Raw genomic sequence first — 14,365 nt, 5'->3', positions numbered from 1 at the left:
ATGCAGGACAGTGCAGGGGCAGGACTGTGTACAGTGTCAGTCCCTGTGTCACCCGTGGTGCTGAGTCCCGAGCATGCCCAGGTCTGTGAGAAAGGCAGAGGCAGCCCTGGGGGGCTGGGAAGGAAAAGCTGTGCCTCTCTGGGCATGTCAGGGTGTGACCCACATTCCTTTGCAGCTTTTGGCGTCTTTGAGGGGGAAAACTCTTCTGGTTTCTATCACTGGAGTTTTTTTCATTCAGTTGCTCCCCACCCCTTCTCGCCACCGCCACTCAGTGCTTGTCATGTGAGCAAGCTGATTGTGTCTGAGGCTGCCGGAGTCAACCAGGCTGTCACAGCCCATGTGGCAGGGGCTTGCAGGCAGGGAGGAGAGGGGCTTCCTGCTGCCAACATCTGCCCGCATGTCCACGCACCCACCCTGTCTGGAGGGCACTAACTGAAGCCTCTGCTTTCCAGCTCTTCTCAGGCGTTCTGGGTCAGGTGCTTTCAGACACTGTGGTAGGTTTTGTTTGAACACAGGTTGGGGACATGATGGTGCCACAGGTTAAACTGCTGCTTGAGACACTCACATCCTGTTTTGTTGTGCCTGGTTCGAGTCCTGGCTAGTCCACACTTTTAACCTCATTTCCTGCTGATGGGAGGCACTGGTGGATGATGACGGCTCAATTACTTGGGTCCCTACCGCTGGCGAGGGAGACCCAGATGAGACTGTGGCTCCTGGTTTTGGCCTGGCCCAGGCCTGGCTGTTGTAGGCATTTGGGGAGTGAACCAAAAATTATTTCTTTATTTATTTGAAAGTCAGACTAACACACAGGGAGAGAATCTTCTATCCACTGACTCACAGGTGGTGAAGATGATACCTGTGAGGTTTCTCCCTTGCGGAGTTAATGAGCGAGAGTTCTTCGTTCTCATTAATTAATTAGCTTTCTGTGAAAGCTCCCTTAGCAAACTCTCACCCAGTAGTTTAGCAGCATGTTGGATTGAATGTTACTCCTCTCTAACTTGTTTGGCATTTTGCAAGGTGAAGGTTTTACCTCTTGTGTTTGTTTATTCATTCACTTGTTCATTCAAGGGTTGCTGTTTTATTTATTGGATTTTAATCTATAACAATGACTTATTTTGATGCTCATATTGGATCTACATTTTATTTTATTTAAAAATTTATTTACTTTTGTTGGAAAGCCAGATATAGACAGGAAAGATTTTCTGTCTGCTGATTCACTCCCCAAGTGGCCACAATGTTTGACTTCTGCTGGCCTTGTACTGCCTCCATTAGTGGTGGGAAGTACATGGGAAGCGAAAAATGCAGCAGGCAGCATGGGGTGCTGCTTTGTAGCCACCCGTGTCTGTGGTAGCTGCTCCACACTTGTGAGAGTGGGGTGTCTGTTTCTGTAGGAAAGACTTGAGTCCACTCCAGTGCTCCCTGCCAGAATCCCATTCCTGTGGGCCCTTACATGGGGAATTTGTGGGCGGGGTGGGGGTATCTTGCAAACCATACCAGCCTCATACTTGGAACGTTGGAATAGCCAAAGCACATGGACCTGGCTCTGAGCCACCGAGCCTGCCACTGTGACACTTTATGTCCCTTGGCACTCTGGTTTCTATCACATACTCAGGAAACATGTCCCCAAGTTGTCCTGCTGGGATGTGACTGGGGGACAGACGTGAAGTCAGTACGGGGTACCTGCAGGGGGAATGACTATGGGGCATACTCGATGGGGGTGGGTGGGGCCTGGGGGACCAGGCGGGATGGAGAGGACTGGGACACCTTGCACCTTACCCCTGGGAGCTGGTGGCTGGGCTCCTGAGTCCCGTTTCCTGTCTGACCCCATTGCCTGGGGTCTGTGGTCTTGAAGCAGGGAGCCCTTTGGGGTGTTGAGGCCACATGGGCCAGGGGAGCCCCTGGGGTTGCCTGGGTGGGTGTGTCAGAGGGACTGGGCTCTGGAAGGGGTTTTGCACTGTGGAGGCCAAGCCTTTCATCGGAGGCAGCCCAGCAGGCTGCAGGGCTGTGTTTTCTGTGAGTTGCACAGTGGCGTAGGTCCTGGACCTGGGGGTTAGTAAATAGCAGCTTGGCATGGGTCATGACTGACCTGGTTCCTTTGATGTGAATGTATGGAAGGGCTGTGGGGGGTGGTGGCTGAGGGAAGCCACAGCCTGAGTCAGGAGCCGGTGGCATGGCCCACTCTTGCTGTGAGCTCCTCTGGAGGCGGGGCTGCCTGGCAGGCTCGACACACCCCTGTGAGATGGGCCGGCAGGGGCGAGTGTGCGCAGGTGTCTCTGGGAACCTGGGGTAGCATGTATGTGTGTGTGTGTCTGTGCGTGAGTGCGCGCCTGTGTGATGCCTGAGGGATCCTGTCCTGACTGGCTCTTGGTATCATTTCCATTCCAATTTCTTGGGTTGTGCTCTCTCTCTCTTCACTTGGGTTAGGTTCAAATTAGTGCTGTCACAACTGTTACTTTGCTATGAGACCCTCAACACCAGAAATGAGTGTCTCCTAGTAGGATAAATGACCCCCTGAGACAATGGATAAGTCCTGCCCAGCTCAGACCAACAATTCTCTCTCTGATGTGTCTTCACTGAAGGAGCAGGCTAGAATGTGGTTAATGATGCAAATGTTGTGTTGGGAATATTGTGTCCATTTTGACCTTACTCCCGTGTGATGGAGCAATTCTGCAAAGGGAATGTCTCGGTTTTTGCTTTTGAATCTGTGAAATGGGACTAGAAGAGACTTGGACAAGGTAGGCAGTTAGGGAGTCCCTGTTGTTTGGGTACATGAGTGAACGGATGGCTGGCTGCTTCTCCTGTGGTGTCCTGTCTCCCTCCACTCTGCCTGGAGGTGAAGCACTTTTCCCCTGGCTGGCTGCCCTGGAATTGGGCTGAAGATTCTGGCAGGTGTCCTGGGCGTCTTGGGCATCCTGTGCCAGGCCCCATGGGAGGGACTTGGCTCAGTGGCAAGGGACCTTCACACTTGGACCCCTGACTCGAGTGCAGGGGCATCTGCTGCCACCCTCCCCAGCTGCACTCTGAAAATGGCTGGTGGCTTCTGCCCCCATTTTTCTCACTGTACATGCAGAACACTCCTGTTTTTCCTTTATGTCTTGGTTTGGCCTGGAAGGAAGAAATGGGGAAAGTCCCAGAGAGGTTTGGGTCCCTCTGGGACATCTCTTTCCTCTCCTTCCTTCTCATTTCTTGGGCTCCAGCCTGACCATTCCTGAGCTCATGAGGCCTTGGCCAGGCTTTGTCTTCTGGAATGTTCTCCTAGGCCCCTTACTTGGCTCCACAGGTCCTTCCCTGGACAGCTTGGATGTCTCTGTTCTCAGGGTCTCTCTTGGTGTCCCCCTGTTACTCCCCTGCCCCCAGTGCCTCCTACTGAATGCCAGTTGCTTGTGTCTGTGCCTCCTGGTCGATCTCCTTTTGGGGAAGGGTCTACCTTGCTCTTCACCTTCTCCCCAGGCTTGTGCAGGTGGACACTAGGCACACCCAAGCTGAGTGAGGGACCAGGACAGGGGCAGACAGCATGAGGCAGGTGCTTGGTGGCCTGGATCTGACAGCCACCACCATGGAGTTGTACGGGCTGCCCACAGAGCCCCTTGCATGCAGCAGTGAGCAGAGCAGTGAGCATTGCTCATGTGTCTGGAGGCGTGTGCAGGTGGGGGAGGCAGCTCTGTTGATATTGGCTCATACCCACAGGGAAGTTGACTATTTCTGGCTGAGGTGATAGGGCAGTGTGGCCTGCACCTCTCACCCTCTGCAGGTTATCTGTATGCTCCTGGCAAGAACAAGTGCAAAGTGAGTGGAGTCTCCCAGAGCCTCTCCAGTGGGGCCTGGCACGCCTCCTTCTGTAGGGCCATACCAGTCCCTGGGTGGGAGCTGGGAAGCAGCCTTGACCATCACTTTTAAAGTTACATTTTGACCCTTCTTCTATCCCAAGAAAACCACCTGCTGGCTGGGGACAGAGGCCTCTGGTATTGGCATTCCTGACTGGTCAGACTTGTCTAGCTGGGCTGCAGGCTTGGCATCAACTTTCTGACTTTGCTTTTTTTATTTTTCTTGAAAATCTAGAATATTGCAAAAGTGGAGAGATTGGGATGACAAGCCCCTTCCCCTGCCATCCCTGCAGCTGACCTTCTGTAGTAACTCAAGGCTGGTCCTTCTTTTGCTTAAAGCTGTCTGCTCTCCATCCGTTGACCCAGGATCATTAAGAAGCAAATTGTAGCATGTTTGTTTTCTCCCGTGGTCCTGGAACTTGCTCACGGTCATCTCCTGGGAACCCTGATGGATTCCAATTCCCTCTGGCTGTCTCATGATCCTGCAGACACCTCCTGCCCTCGGACTGTCTCCTCTCACACATGCAGATCCTTCGATGTTGCTTCTGGAAGGATGCTCATGAGCCTGGTACCTTGGCTGCCTTGGCAAGGGACACAAAGCGGCGATGGACAGGGGATGGGAGAAATCCTTTTCTGGCACCTTTGTGATATTCAGATGTTTATATCTAATTTTAAAATTCCTATATATCCTGTTTAGAAGTGTAAGCCTAAACTCCTCTAAAAAATGAAAACATTTTTGTGAAAAGGGTATTTCCCGTTTCCAGTGAGTTGAAAACGTATGTCCATGCACAAACCTGCCCACAGACGTCTATGACAGGTTGGTGTGTAATTTCCAATGACTAGGAGCACCCAGTGTGTCCTTAGCTTGTGGACACAAAGATTAGAGGTACTAAGGCCTGCAGAAGGACCTTGTTTGATGGTAAGAAGGAAGACTCCACCAGGTGGTACATGTTGCTTAGTGACAGAGGCCAGTCTGAAGGACTTCACATGGACTGAGTCCAACTGCATGACCTTCTAGAAAAGCCAGAACCAGGCCGATGGTAGAAGATGGGTGAGTGTCCGCCAGGGACTGGGGCAGTGTGGGAGACAAAAATGGAGGGGTGGATTGGAGGGGATGTTCCGTGCAATGGGGCCTGTACATGTGATGCTGCAGGGGGTGTAGATGTCAGGGCTGTGCCATGACAAGATGACAAGCCCGGAGGAAGAGTGGCTCCTAGGCAGCCTTGTGTCCATGTTGGCTGTTTGGCAGTGACCAGTGTGCCACAGTGGGGCAAGGCAGAGGACTTTGTACTCTGTGGTCGAGGGGCTATGGCTATGAGGCCCTGGCTGGGCCTGCATTTTGCTGTGGGGGCTGGGGATGCATGGTACAGGTGCAGGGTCTTAAACAGACGCTCCGAGAGTAAGCAGAGCAGCATGGAGGATGGGGCTCTGGATGTCCAGGGCGCCTTGGTCCTGGAAGCAGTGAGGAGTTAGGGAGAGTCCTATCAGGATAGTGACTTGTGCTCTGAGAGGCCTGGGTTGTTGTGTTTGCACTGCCCCATCTCTGGGCCTTGTGTCCTGTCTGTCTGCCCGAAGGCTGCACTGGGTCATCATTGAAGTGATCTCCAGTCATTTGGGTCTGAGATCAACACAAATGCCAACCTCCCAACCCCATTTCTGCTTGCCTTTCACTGCCACCATGCTGTGGCTGGAGCCACCATGGAAGGGGCTGTGGCTGAACAGAGCCTTTGCATTGGGAACAACTGCACTCCTTTGGGCTTCCTGCTCTCTCTTCCCCCACTCTCTTTCTCCCTCTCTCTCTCTTTCACTCTCTCTCTTTGTTACTCTGTGTGTGTGATTGTCCATGAGGAGCAGCATGTCTGTGTGGGCTCCTAGCAGCAGTGTGGAATGGAGTCAGCCAGTTCAGGGTCACGGCCGTGAGTACCCCTGCAGGGCCAGATCCTGGACCACGATCTGTTGCAGGCCTGGATCCTAGTGGCACTGGCTGCAGATCAGTGCCTTGTATGGGCAGGATTGGAATTGGATGCCGTCAGATAAAAGTTGTCTTTGTTTTAACATGGAAAGCAAGGCGAACGTTCTGCACACAGGCCATGCTTGAACTGGCGTCCACAGGGAATGCTGGATTTACCTGCTATGCCACAGCACCAGCTCAGTGAACCTAAAAACAAAACACAACAAAACAAAACAAAACAAAACAAAACAAAACAAAACAAAACAAAGAGTAACATACTTCTTGTGTGACGAGTTGGCTAGTGTGGCTAAAAGTCCAACTGGGCATCTTGTCAGAAAAGCAGATTTTGATCCTGAAGGCCGAGGCTAGGGCCTGAGAGGCAGGCAGGCGCAGAGTCCTTGTGCTGAAGCTTTGCTAGGCAAGGCTGGGTGGTGATGGCAGCAGGGCAGGGTGTTGTGTGGGCACTTGCATTGTAGGGCCCTGGCTAGTGGCCCTGCCGCCACAGCCTAACATGCTCCTTGCTTCTGCCCGCAGAGATCCGCACGCAGCTGGTGGAGCAGTTCAAATGCCTGGAGCAGCAGTCGGAGTCGCGGCTGCAGCTGCTACAGGATCTCCAAGAGTTCTTCCGCAGGAAGGCCGAGATCGAGTTGGAGTACTCCCGCAGCCTGGAGAAGCTGGCTGAACGCTTCTCCTCCAAGATCCGCAGCTCCCGGGAGCACCAGTTCAAGTGAGAAGGGGTGTGGTGGTGGGCAGAGCGGGGTTGGGCAGAGGAAGGCTGTGAGAGGAGGCTGGAGGGGCTCAGTGGGTGGGGAAGGAGTGAGCAGCAACAGCAGGGTGCTTGGTACACACAGTGAGTGCTCACTCAGTTGTCTTTGCTCTGACTGTGATCCTGCCCCACACGCCGAGCAGAGCCCTCCTCGATTTGGGGACTTACTGAACCTGTGCAGGGTGTCATCCTGGACGTCAGCCAGCTTGCCCCCTGCCTGCCCCTGGCAGCACCTGGACTATAGAGCTTCCTCTCTGTGGAGATGAAGCCTGAAGCCTCCTCTTCCTCACTCCCCCAGGAGCCTCAGCCAGGCCCCCTCCTGGTTCATTTCCAAGGATCAGCCCTCCTGCCCCTTACCCCCAGCCCACGTCCTGATTTCCCAGGGCCCCCATGCCAGCTCGGAGCTCTCTGAAGCTCAGTGCACTTGTTCCCTCTCTCCTAGCCCTCTCTCCTCCCCTGGGTCCTCCCTTCCCACTCTTCTGTGCTTTAAGAACTTTGTAATGAGATGCACACAACTTTGATCATCTTTTAAGTGTGGTCACATGACTGTGAAAGTGTCCCCACCCCATCTGTCTCCCAAACCCATATTCTCTCTTCCCTGCTTGCCACTCTGCCTTTGTGGCTAGGAGCGAGGCTCCTATTTCACCTAACTGGTGATGCATGGCTAGCAACTCTGCAGTGACTGGCTCATCCACATGACAGTGCCTCAGAGAACTGCCTTCCATCTGATTTTGCTGATTTGAGAGTCAGAGAGAGAGAGATATCATAAGCTCTCAATCTCCTTTGCTGGTTTGCTTCCTGATTGTCCCCCAACCCCATGGCCAGGACTGGGCCTGGCTGAGACTGGACTGGCACCAGACACTCAGTCCAGGTCTCCCATGCCAGTGGCCTGGTCACTGTTGCCTCCTAGGGCCTGTGTGAGCAGGAGTGGGTACTGGATACAGGCGCATATGGATACCTCGACGAGCATTGTGGCCTCTGGGCAAAGTGCCAGCCCCAGGCTTCCTTGTTTCTGTAGGCCAAATGTCCCTGTCGGGTCAGGGGGTCATGTCAGCAGCTGAAGGACACGCCCCTCCACAGTCAGAGATCCCTATGACTTTGGGTTCCATGTGGCCGGGGAGCTTCACTTCCTGTAAACTCCCCACACCCCTCAGCGATTTGGAGCATAGAACTGAGCGTTTCCTTGGGTGGTGTCCTGCCTTGGCACCAGGGACACGAAGTAGCCCAAGTTGCTGATGCTTCTTCCTGCTGCATCCTCTCGACCCGGACGAGGCCCTCCACGCACGCCGTCTCCTGTCTCTGATGTGTATGTGGGGTGAATCTGCACCTCTGCCAGCCATAGAGAAAACACCCAGAAAGTACAAAAACACAGGAGCGTGCTGTGTTGCCCGTCGTCCCACTGTCCAGAAGCACCTGTGGCCGATGCTCATTTGTTACTTAGCAACAATCGTAGCAGCCCTGACCTGTGAGTGGGATAACAGCACTTGCTTGTGCCAGGTGGGCATGGCGTGGAGACAGAGCTCCCGAGGAACAGCATGTAGAGCAGTCACTGGGAAGACCCAGAGCTCTTCTGCCCCATCCTGGGCTGAGAGAGGGAGCCAGGCCCCACCCTGAGACCACTGCCACAGAGGCTGGCGCAAGAACCTGGGGCCCTGGCCTAACCACATCCAGAACTGTTGGTAGCGACAGGCCTGTGCCTGCCTTCTTGCCTGGCCCCCACCTTCCACTTCGGGCGGTGTTTGTGTCACTGCTGGGGAGTAGAGGGTGGTGGAGGCTGGGGCTCTCCCCTCACTTGCCTGTCATGAGTGTGGTCAGCTTGTGACTTCATTAACCGAGTGTCTCAGACACAACAGGAGCCTCAGCTGGCATTCAGGTCCTGCAGGCTGCTGTGATGCCGTACAGGTCTAATTAAGGGTTGGTGCAGGCTAGTGCTGGCGGGACAGGCAGCCTGGACTTGCCCTTTGACCTCAGGACGATCTGGAAGCCCCAGCCTGCTGTCTTCACCCACGAGAGTTGGCCAGGCATTGTGAGCCGGTCCAGCTCCTGCCGGGCCTTTCTTACTGCAGGGGAGCCCATGAAGGCGAGTTCGAGGGGTGGGAGGGGGAGTGCAAGGAGGAAGAACAGTCTGGACTGTGTAAAGTCCACCCTGGCTGAGGGGTTTGGTTCAGAGACGGAGTCTTTTTGCCCAAGATCTCACAGCAAATTAATCCCCCTCCTCCGTGTCCAGTGCTTGTCCTATGGCTCTGTTCCTGCCACAGCCCAGCTATTGTCCCCTTTCTACCTGGGCAGCTGCCCGGGCGGTGAGAGGACTCACCTGGACTGAGTCCCACAGGGCACAGGAGTCATTCAGGCTCTGCTGGAGGCCCCAGAATCTTCTAGAAGTGAGAGATTATCGCAGCAGTTGCTAGAAGGCACTGGACCCCCAAGCTCTGCTTTGTATAGACTGTGTGGGGCACCCTGGCTTTGCAGCTTGTGATTTTCGTCCTGAGAACCCTTCTACACCCTCAGCAGCTGACCTATCATCCTGGGGCTAGGGCAGGGATCAGCCAGAACTGGGCAGCAGACAGGCCAAGCTGTGTTGGAGGACACAGTGAACTTGGAACCCCTGGGTCTCCACCGTCCAGCCACAGGGTCCGTGGTGCGCTTGAAATGCTTTCCTATCTCACCGCCTAGAGCGGCTCTTGTTGTTCAACTTGGCTCTGCACTGTAGACACAATAATAAAGGAGACACAGGTCTGTCGCTTAAAATGCGGTGATGTGGCAGGACTCCTGTGTGGCCTGGGACGGGCCCTTTGAGCCTCAGCCGTAGATGTTCACAGAGCACTTCCTCTGGAGACTTCCCTTGGCTCTGGGTTGAGGCCTCATTCTGTATGCCCACCCTGTGTCAGGCACTTGGTGTTTGCTTCATTAATTGCTGTTTATTCGCATTCATAAAAGGCAGAGTGGCTGGGAGAGGCAGAGAAAAGAGGTAGCTTCCATGTCCTGATTCACTTCCCACGAGGCTGCGAGAAAGCTCTGAACCAGGCCGAATCCAGGAACCTGAAACTCCATCCGGGTCTCCCTGGGTGACAGGCAGGTAAAGCGCTTGGGCCGTCACCTGCTGCTTTCCCAGGCATGTTAGCAGGGAACTGAATCAGAAGTGAACAGCCGGGACCCTAACTGGAGCTCCAACATGGAATGCCAGCATCACAAGTGGAAGCTTCGTCCTCTGTGCCACAGTGCTAGCTGCTCCACTTCCTATCCAGCTTCCTACTAGAGTGTCCGGGAAAAGAGCAAAAAGTGGCTCAAGTGCTTGGGCCTCTGCACTCAAATCAGGGATTTGGGAGGGATTCTGGGCTTTTATTCATGCCTAGCCTAGCCCTGGTTGTTGAGTCATTTGGGGAATTAAACCAGTGGGTAGAAGAGCACTCTCTGTCTCTCAGTCTACCTCTCTTTCACTGTAACTCTGACTTTGAAATAAAAGTAAATCTTATAAACAGGGAGCTGGAATTGGAAGGGAAACTGAAACCCAGGCAATATGGGATGCAGTTCCCCTGAGCGGCGTCCTAACTCCTGGTTTGTGCTGCCTGCCAGCTTCCAGAGGATGTCCCTGAAACGCACACCACATTCACAGAGTCCGTGCTGGTGGGACCACTCTGGCAGTGGGGAATGACTGGGAGGGAAAGCGATAAGAAATTGTCTTCCAATCTGTGTAAGGTTTTTGGGGGAAGTCAGAATTTGGAGAGAACTGGGAGGTGCTCAGCTGGTCCGGGAATGACATTCCGTGCGAGCATCTTGCATGAGGCCAGTTCCCAGCATCTCCCAGCCTCACAGAGCAGCTGGGAGGGAGGAGAGAGCAAGCAGTCCTGTTTCCAAGGGAACCCACTTCTTGGGGAAGAAACATCACAGTTTTTTCACACATGCAGCGATTCTCTAAAAAGGGGTTATAATTTAGACACCGCCTTCTAGGTTATTCTTAAACAGAGAAGCCTTTCTGAGGCATATAAATGGAGCACGTAGATGCTGCAGGGATTCGGGGCCTGGAGGAGTAGGGGTGCTGGAGGAAGCCTGCAGCTTCCTCCTGTATGGCTGTCCAGACCAGTACAGGGCTCCCCAAAATTCATAGAAAATGGAACTGAATGACAAATTTATTTTGGTGTCAAAAAAATCCATATATTCAGTGGGTCTTTGAAGAGTTCATGAAAATGCCTAATTTGAAAAAAAAACACATATATTGTTGTACAGATGGCAACAATATTTTGCACCAAAATAAACTTTGCTTATGTTTGTTTATTTAAAAGACAGAGAGTGAATAAGAGAGAGAAATTGACTCAATCTGTAACAGCCAGGACTGGGCAAGGCCAAACCAGAAATGAGGAACTACATTGGGTTCACATGGGTGGCTGGCCCTGGGCCCAAGTTCGCAGATCCTCATCCATTGCCTTCCCAGGTGCCTTAGCAGAGGCTGGATCAGGAGTAGGGTAGCTGGGGCTTGAACCTATGGGATACAATGGGTGAACTCATTAGACCGCAACACCAGTCCCTAAACTTACCTTTTAATTCTGTTTTTCCACTTGCTTTGTGGGGTGCCTTGGTGTTTCCCAGAGTTGAAGTTCTCCCAGTCGCTGTGCCAGCTGCACCGCCCTCGGTAGCCTGTTGGGTGCCCGTGCTGTGCAGGGTGGGTGATCTTGCAAGGTCCCTTGGTGCCCCATTCCCAGTCCCAGGTAGTCTGCTACACATCTCACATGCCCTCATCTCCTTGAACCTGCGTGGCCAACATGGTTTACAAGGCAAGTGCTAGCTTTGTCCTTGGGTAAACATCTGGACGTTTTAAACGTTGTGTGATTTGCCCAGAGGGACACAGCTGGGATGGAGGGGCTGGGATTTTTGTCATGTCTGAATTCCAAAACCTGAGCTTGCATTCAGCTGCAAGACTTGGGGGTGCAGGCCCTCATTTCTCCGGGCCCAGTGAGGTTTTCTGAGCATCTTCTTCCACCCAGGCCCCATTCTCTCTGTGTGGGTTTCTGGGAGTTGCTCCTGCTCACCCACAAATGGCAGCCTCAGGCTCCCTGTTTTTGCAAAGCCAGATGCTTTGTGGTTCATTTTTCCGGGGGCTGGGTCCATCTGGTCCCTCCAGTTCTCTCCTTTCTGTGTGCAATTGTTTAAAGGCAAGCCCTCTCGTCACCCTCCCTATCCCCCTAACCCCCCAGCCCCCAGCCCGGTCTTTCTGTAGCTCTTTTTTTTTTTTTTAAGATTTATTTATTTTTATTGCAAAGTCAGATATCCAGAGAGGAGGAGAGACAGAGAGGAAGATCTTCCGTCCGATGATTCACTCCCCAAGTGACCACAACGGCAGGTGCTGCACCAATCCAAAGCTGGGAACTAGGAACCTCTTCCAAGTCTCCCATGCAGGTGCAGGGTCCCAAAGCTTTGGGCCGTCCTAGACTGCTTTCCCAGGCTACAAGCAGGGAGCTGGATGGGAAGTGGAGCTGCCGGGATTACAACTGGTGCCCATATGGGATCCCAGTGCGTTCAAGGCGAGGACTTTAGCCACTAGGACACACCACCAGGCCTCCTTTCTGTAGCTCTTAAGCTCCCTAATGCATAGCTGTACTCTCAGAATTTTCAGACTGAACACAATGAGGTAGGACCTGGTACTTTCTTTAACCTGCATAGGGAAGGGGCTTTTCCTGCGTGTGCAAGGGGGACATAGGGGATGTCTGGGATGGAGACAGTATCTGCAGAGAAACAGGCTTCAGCTCATTCCAGAGAAGTGTCTGGCAGTGTGGACAGCCTGGGAAGGAAGGGGCTCCTGGCCACGTTGGGATAGTTCATGGAGGCCTGCTATTGGGAGCCGTTGCTTGGCTGGCCGTGGGGGCCGCAGTGAGTCAGGCCTGCTGATAACCCCTTCTGTGCTCTTGGCCATTGTCAGAGTCTTGAGCTCCCTTGTAGCCAACTGAGAAGTGACCTCAGGTGTCAGCACCTGCCTGGGTGCTGGGGCTCATGGTGCCACTATTTCCCTGAGTTGGCTTTTTCATCCACCATCTGGTTGTAGCAAGTTGGGCCACCTTTTCTTCTTGAGCTGAGGCTGGGGACAGCCATTTGCAAGTAAACGTAGTGCTATAGAAGGGGGGTTCAGGGTGTGGAGGGTGGTGCCAGGCTACCCTGGGGTGCCCTGCCCAATGAAGGAAGGTGTGGGGTGGCAGCTGGGCCTACAGTGTGACCTGAAGCTCCAGTGGCTCCTTAGTGGTTGCCCTGGGCCACCCTCTGCGGTTTTACCAGCAACTTCCGAAGCCTTCCCCAGGTCTGATCTGCTCACACGTGGCACGTGCACACGCATGGGCTTGTTGCCAATTCCTGTGCAATGTCAAGCCGATGATGTGTGAGGTGAGCATCAACTCTACTCAGCGGCAAACAAGGTGATGACCCAGACAGCTCAGGCCTTCCATTCTCATTGCACTGCCTTTACCTGGCCTGCAGCTGCCAAGTCCTCCCAGGAGCTCTGGAGGTAGAGGTTCCCTGGAAAGGTGTCGCCAAGCCTTGTGTGACAGGTAGGGATCCAGAGACCAGGCCAGGACTGGCCCAGGCTTTGGATCCACAGCCAAAAGGTGAAAGAATTAGCCAGAGGAGCTGTGGGTCAGGGCTCTGACCTGTTTAGTGCTGTATGCTTGCTGTGGTACGTCCATTTTGCAGGTAGCTAAATCAAGGCAAAGGGGCTTGCAGGGAAAAAGCACAGGCGCTGTTGGTGAGGATGCCAGCCATGTCAGCTGAGGCAATGCCAAGCCTTGGTCAATTTAGAGCACTCCCCCATACAGCTCACACACATACACACACTCACCCACACCCACATACACCGCCAACACATACCCCCCCACATGTCACACACTCATCAGACTCACGCCATACACACGTGCATACCACATGCAGCATACACACACACCACACATGCCACACACACACACACTCACCTATAACACATACTCACCTATACCACACTCACATTCACCCACATACACCACCCACACATACTCCGCCACATATCACACACCACACACGCGTACCATACAACACAGCACACATACCCCACACACACTTACACCCCCACATACAGACACACACACATATGACTCCCACTAAAGGTCATGTTCTGAGGCTTTAGGGCTCAGGACTTCAGCAGGAATAAGGGGGCAACATGCTTCCCTGCCCAGGTAGCTGCCCCAGTGTATAGGGGGGACCAAGGAGGGCTCCCTGCACACATGACAGGAATGATGGCTGAAGGGCCACCTGCACCCCAACTCTGCCCACAGGAACCCCCAGAGCCAGGGATGAGTCTTTGTACCTGTCCACTTCTTGTAGATAACATGTCTTAGGTGTTCCGAGGGAGTTCAAGGCCACCATTCTGAGCCTTTAGGGTGTGTGGCTGGAATTGATTAGTAGGGGGACTGGGGCTTAGGTGCTAGTGCACAGGGCTGGGAGTATCTGCAGGGGAGCCACCTGCATGCTGGAAGAAGCCAGGTCCCAAGGCTGAGGATCCAAACTTGTTCTGCAGTGAGGAGGCCTGCACATTTGGAAGTGGGTTCTGTTTGCTTAGCAGAATTTTCCGCACCCCCCCCCCTCCAGCCGAGAAGCTGGGGGAGCTGGCTCAGTGCTGATTGCATGTTCCTGTTGCAGCCGCTTGGCAAGGCTTGGCTCTGTGAGCTGCGGTGTTTGGATCCTGAGCCCCAGCTCCCCAAGCCAAAGAAAGAAAGCTGTGACTCAACAGTCACTGCTGGTTTCTGGCCACGGGGACCGGAAATACATGCACAGAAGGCTCCAGCGTTCTCTCTGAGCTGAGCGACTTCTGCC

At 53.7% G+C, this 14,365-nt stretch overlaps 1 protein-coding gene across 2 annotated transcripts in view; it reads left to right on the top strand.

Annotated features, from left to right (window-relative positions):
* SRGAP3 (SLIT-ROBO Rho GTPase activating protein 3) overlaps window positions 1-14,365 on the top strand; it is a 133,974-nt gene that overhangs the window by 62,214 nt on the left and 57,395 nt on the right. For both annotated transcript variants that reach the window (XM_040994885.1, XM_040994884.1), the window contains exon 2: window positions 6,310-6,502. In XM_040994885.1, coding sequence (XP_040850819.1) covers window positions 6,310-6,502 — 193 coding nt within the window. The remainder of the gene's footprint in view (window positions 1-6,309; window positions 6,503-14,365) is intronic.

This window comes from Ochotona curzoniae, unplaced genomic scaffold (genome assembly GCF_017591425.1).
Source record: "Ochotona curzoniae isolate NIBS_2020 unplaced genomic scaffold, NIBS_Ocur_1.0 contig_908, whole genome shotgun sequence".
NCBI classification, from domain to species: Eukaryota; Metazoa; Chordata; class Mammalia; order Lagomorpha; family Ochotonidae; genus Ochotona; species Ochotona curzoniae.
This window is presented reverse-complemented; position numbering and strand designations above follow the sequence as displayed.